General features: G+C 28.7%; 2 protein-coding genes across 2 annotated transcripts in view; both read left to right on the top strand.

Annotated features, from left to right (window-relative positions):
- The window catches only part of LOC108756098, a 15814-nt gene extending 11748 nt beyond the window's left edge, over nt 1-4066 (top strand). The window contains 4 exon segments of the mRNA XM_018499676.1: nt 1531-1735; nt 2197-2574; nt 3378-3582; nt 3872-4066. Of these exon segments, the coding sequence (XP_018355178.1) occupies nt 1531-1735; nt 2197-2574; nt 3378-3582; nt 3872-4066 (983 nt within the window).
- Nucleotides 4067-5961: 1895 nt separating this feature from the next.
- LOC108756097 overlaps nt 5962-6481 on the top strand; it is a 29286-nt gene continuing 28766 nt past the window's right edge. The window contains 1 exon segment of the mRNA XM_018499675.1: nt 5962-6323. Within this exon segment, the coding sequence (XP_018355177.1) occupies nt 5962-6323 (362 nt within the window).

Raw genomic sequence — 6481 nt, 5'->3', positions numbered from 1 at the left:
TCGGGGGTTGCGGAATCGCGATTTTTATACTAATCGCCGCAGATTACTCAAATTTGGATTGGTGGAATAGGTTTCGTTAGCTGGGAGTAGGATTTTCTTTCGCTCTTAGATTGGTCAAGATTTTGGGGGAGGAAAGATGTTGACAGGAATCGATAGAGTGGGAAAGCGAAACTCCAAAATTTTATGACCCTAAGATTTATGGGGAAACGTACGTTTCGGGCGCCGAAAGGTCGCGGATGCATCGTCGCCACGGGACCACCCAGAATCTACCCCTGAACGTCGCGTGCCGTTTCTTAAATTTTATAATTACGAATTCGCGAAAATCGTTCGCGACTTGATTGTTAATCTTGGCGTTAATCATTGATTTTTATCTCGGAGCGACATTCATGAGGAGATAACGGATTCTTAGTTTTTAAGATGAAAAATAAAAAGGAAAGAATATAAAATTTTAGAGCTTCGAGGAATTCGAGATCTTTATGAAAGAAAAGAGTCGCGTGAGTCCGCCGGACGTAACATAATAATAAAACGAGAGGCTTTGCGGAAAATACGATATTCCTTATAATTCCAACGGACATGAAAATTTTATTCAACAGAAACGCAATAATATGCGTGAAGGACCGCAATATCCCTCGATGGTTGCAAGTAGGAAAATTTTTACAATTAGAGTTATTACATTATTCATGAGTGCGGAAAAGAACATGTATTTCATAATAAATGATTAAATGACATCATGTCGATTTTTTAATGACTGTAATTGATAGTACTAGGACAAGATGTTGAAGAATGTCAACTATACATAGTCTATCGCAAGACATGTTCAATTACATTTAAATGAAATTTACTGACACAATAATAAAATAACATATTATATCAGTGTTAGTATTTATTATTTCTATTATCACTAGATAAAATTCTAAGAAGTGATATTTTCTGAAAAAGATGCGTAATAAATATTTATAAATACCATTTTTGTAGTTGGATTCACACAAAATCATACACAGTATTATAGTTAAATAAGGTCATCCGATTCGCAATTCGCGTGAGCAATTATATGAAATATGTACATCAAATAAATAAAATTTGTTCCAATCGGACAGTCGCATTTGGCATTCAGTGTGTGTGAGATTTAAATATTAATTTGTAATATTTTGTGTTCACTAAAAGCATAACCTACTTCATAAAATATTGTACAACTTTCTATATTAAATTCAATTTTTCTTAAACATGGTATACTCAAATCTAATTTAGTATATTTCAGAAAAGATAATTTTCGCAATGTTTTAAACCACTTTTTTAGATACTTTATAGATAGAAAGAAGCCATACTTTTGTACAATATTTCGATAAGTTGTTTGAAAAGGAAGTGATCCAAATATGCAAATGCTTTCTTTCAATTTTTTTATATACACCGTTGGTGGTATATGGCGACCAGTTGAGTGGTCATCAAGTGGTGCCAAGCTGCTGTATAATGTATTTACCTTTATTATAATATCTTCGGAATACTTTTTGGTGTTAACTCAATTTATGGATATAATTCTTATTGTCGATAATATCGATGATTTTGCCACTAATACTCTAATGTTCCTAACTATTGTTGCTGTATGCTGTAAAGCGACTGTCGTTGTGGTACGTCGAAACGCGATTATCAACTTAATGCAAATATTATTGAAAGCACCATATAAACCTCGAGATGAGGATGAAGTAGCTATACAAACAAAATTTGATAAATTCATTAGGTAAGTTCATATCTTTCTTAAAACGTCCTAATATTAAAATATTATTATAACTTAAAATATTTATGCAATAATTCAATTTGTATGCGTTCAGCACATACTATTTCTAAATTATACAAATTTTATCAGCACTGATTGTTTCTATAACAAATCCTTTAGCTTTACGAATCCTTTAGCTTTTACTACATTTTGTTGATCATATATTTTAGAACTTATTTATATTTCTACATAAAAATGTAATAATTTTCTATTCTCTGTTTAATTGATAAACTTTTTAGTTAAAGAAATTTCCTATTCCAATATCATTTTAAATTATAGTGATAATTCGCAAAACACATGCACAAAATAATTAAATATAATACAATAACTATAAATATTATGATTATAAATTTCATTAAATTAAAAATATAAATAAATGCCGATAGAAGTTTATATAAAATTTTATCTCGGTTCTACGTTTGCAGATCATGCTCGATAAAATATTCACTTTTAGCAACAAGTTCCGTTACAGGCACTACAATAGGATCAGTATTAAACGTTATGCAAGGTCATCTGCCTTATCGAATATGGCTGCCATGTAATTACAATGTAACTACGTTTTGGGCTATATCTGTTCATCAAATTATAACTGTAATTTTTGCCACGATGATAAATGTTGGCACGGAAACCTTAGTCTTCGGATTGATTTTACAAACGTGTGCTCAGCTTGAAATTTTTAAAAGTCGTCTTCACAAGTTCATAATTAAAAAGACAGTTACATATCTCGGACATGCACGTTCTTTGTCGAATGAAGACAAAACATGCATATCGGAATGTATACGTGATCATCTCAGCATTTACAAGTAAGTCACGTAAGAATTCATCTTTATGCATATATTCAGTTTGCTCTTTATATCCGTATATGTGCATTATATACGCGCGCGCGTGTGTGTGAATATGTATGTCTAAATAACTATTATTTATTAAAATAAATTGTTAATGTTTATGATGGAAAGTTCAAAATCGAAAGATAATTCGAGTACTCCTATTTGAAATTATAAATGGACAATTGTTACAAAAGTGTGAATACAAAATATTCTTAAAGTCATTATATAAAGTGCCCTTGGATTTTTATATACTTACAAACTTTAATAGTACCTTCTGTAACCTAAAATAAAACAAAATTTTCATATAGGTTCTAAGATTGCTACATTAAGAAGTTACGACAAAAATATAAAATATGTAAGAAACATTTTTTCCTGATCCTGTATTTTAAAATACTGTCAGTTTATATCAATACAAGTCTGATATTAATGTAATTTTAAATTTCACCCTTTTTACGAAAGTAGAAAATATATCTCGCTATAAAAGTTATAAAGCCTTCTGTAAGAATTAATGTATAACATTTATATAACATTTTTTCTTATTTCTGTTTACAAAACACACTGCAGTTTATTTATTTGGAAAACGAAAACACACCTTGTATAATCATTTCATAGTAAGTTGTCTAGGAAAAAGTATCATCTAAGGACTAAGTAGTTCTTGTTTCAGCAAATTATGCGTGCTAAAATTTTCATACAATTATTAACTAAGAATATTATAAAATTATACATCAAAATAGCAATTGTCTCATTCATCTGAAATAATTAACATGAAACCATTACAGATACGCCAAAACGGTAAACATCATATTCAACCAAGTACTTTTCGTTCAGTTCTTTAGTAGTATACTGGTATTATGTACCAGTGTGTATTATTTGTCAATGCATGTTAAGGACCTGTCTGCAGCTGCACCTTTATTGGTATATACCATCTGCATGTTTGTACAAATCTTCGTTTACTGCTGGTCCGGAAACGAAGTCATGCTTAAAGTAACTATCATGTACGCTATAATCCGTATGAAATAGATACGTACCTAACCGATTTTCTGAGTTAATGGAAAAATGGTGGATATTTTTGAACAATCTTTTTTACAAGAGTTTGCAAAATAATCTAGCAAATTATTTGTCCACAACAAATTTAAATTATTTTATACAATACAATTAAATACAATAAGAATATATATAATGTATACATGAGCGTGTATAAGACTATAATAATATTATTATGATTGTTCGATATTATTATGTAATAATAATTCTACTTATAATATATAAATAGAGTATGAGTATAACGGATGCTATATATCGTATGGATTGGCCATTACTATCGATTAACGAAAAAAAAGGACTGTTGATGATCATGATACGTAGCACAATTCCTGTAAAGTTCACTAGCAGCTTCTTGATAACTCTATCTCTTCAGTCTTATAGTAACGTTAGTATCGTTTGGTGTCAAAATAAATATTTGACATAGTATGTCAACGATATTAAGAATATTTGTTGCGTATGTACGAAAATACAGTCGGAATTTTTCATAATAAACACATAATCTTCCATGTATGTCAATGTTTTTTCTATTTTTCTTTCAGATCTTGAAAACATCATATTCAGCATTTAACGTTTTACAAAAGTAAAGTATAATAAATAACCAAAAATGTGTTTAAATATGATAAAGATGTAGTCATTTTGATAAATGATAGCGACTTTAAATCTTATAACTATTATTTACGTATTTATTTCCGGCCTTGTTCCTTATATCAATTATTCGAATATTAGCACACACAGATAAACACACACATGCACGTACGCACGCACTAAATATATACATATAGCACACAAAATACATCCAATAATGCATTTTAATGTGCAAGCAGAAATCGTTTTAAATCGGATGAATATAAAAATTTTAACCTGTTTTTGTACGTTACATACATTCTTTACGAGTGCTCTAGAAGTAATTGACACTTTTCTAATTCATTTATCATACTTATGTAAGCGAATGTACGAATAGAATTAAGATAAAAAATATTTAGATACGTTATGCGTTACTTTTTTCGTTACATTATCTTACACTTTTACACAATAATACTATATTGTACATTAAAAATATTTGTACTTCATGCAAATAAAATTTAAATATGTATATTATAATATAAATTAATTCTTTTATGTCAGTATATATATGAATTTCATTTGTGTATCTATTCCCGATAATACAATTATACATACATATACAAGCTATACTCAAATTAAACTTTAAATAGAAAAAATCGACAAATATATCTATTAAATCAAAAATGTGACTCCACTTTAATTCCAGCTCTAAAATATACAGTGTAAAAAATATAATATCATTTACCATACTCACAATATTTAATTCCTTATTTCCTACATTAGAAAATCAATGCACAATTCAAAATATATGTGTGTTATACGCGATTAATTAAATACATATATATTTTCACGAACACTTGCAATACTTTACAGATATACAGAGAAGTATCTTGAGAAATATATTATATTTTAATTTATACACTTTTATCGCCATACAGAGCCCTGCATTTTTATATAATAAAATAAGAGGCTTTGCGGAAAACATGATATTCTTTGTACTTCTGATGAAAATATGCAAATATTTTATTCAGCAGGAAACAATGCGTGACTGTGAAGGAGGACGTCCCTCGATGGGTGGAAGTAAGAAAACTTTTATAGATACGATTACTATATTATTCATAAGGACGGAAAAGAATATACTGCCCATAACAAATAATTAAACGACTTTATGTCGATTTTTTAATAACTGTAATTAATCGTTGAAAAGACATTGAAGAAAGAAATCTATAATATCATACTTATATAGTCTATCGCAAGGCACGCTCGGTTACATTTAAGTAATGACACAATAATAAAAGAATATATTATGACAATTAGTATTTGTTAATTTTCTTACCAATAGATAAAATTCTAAGAAGTGATATTTTTCGAAAAAGAAGCAAATCATGAACTATAATTATTGCAATTAAATAAAGTCATTCGATTCGCTATCAGCAATATTATTGGACGCAATTTGTAAGTTAAATAAAATTGATTAGAAACGGACAGTGGCATTCAATATGTGATTTAAACATTAATTTGCAGAGAATTTACTAAAAGCATAATCTATTTTATAAAATATTACACTACCTTCTAAAATTTTAAATTAAATTCAATTTTTCTTAAACATAAATATATTGGAATTTAAATAATATATTTCAGAAAAGGTAATTTTCAAAATATTTTAAATCACTTTTTCAGATACTTTACATGTAGAAAGAAGCTATACTTTTGCATAATATTCGATAAATTGTTTGGCAAAGAAGCTATCTGAATATGCAAATATTTACTCTAAATTTTTTAATGTACACCGTTGGCGGTATATGGCGACCAGTTGAGTGGTCATCAAATGGTGCCAAGCTGCTGTATAATATATTTACCTTTATTATAATATCTTCGGAATATTTTTTGCTGCTAACACAATTTATGGACATGATTTTCGTTGTCAATAATGTTGATGATTTTGCCACTAATACTCTAATGTTTTTGAGTATTGTTGCCGTTTGTTGTAAAACCACTGTCATTGTGGTACGTCGGAATGCGATCATTAACTTAGTGCAAGTATTGCTGAAAGCACCATACAAACCTCGAGACAAAGATGAAATAGCAATACAAACAAAATTTGATAGATTTATCAGGTGAGTCCATATCTTTATTAAAATGTTCTGCACAAATTTAATTTCTTTGCATTTAACACATACTCTTATTATATTATCCAAAATTAGTACTGCTTATTTCTATAACAAATTATGAGTGCTTTACCTTTTAGTATGTCGTGTGTGTGTGTGTGTGTGTG

The sequence above is a fragment of the Trachymyrmex septentrionalis genome, unplaced genomic scaffold (genome assembly GCF_001594115.1).
Source record: "Trachymyrmex septentrionalis isolate Tsep2-gDNA-1 unplaced genomic scaffold, Tsep1.0 scaffold95, whole genome shotgun sequence".
In the NCBI taxonomy this organism is placed as follows: domain Eukaryota; kingdom Metazoa; phylum Arthropoda; class Insecta; order Hymenoptera; family Formicidae; genus Trachymyrmex; species Trachymyrmex septentrionalis.
The sequence above is the reverse complement of the archived record's forward strand: the minus strand, read 5'-3'. Positions and strand labels throughout refer to the sequence as shown.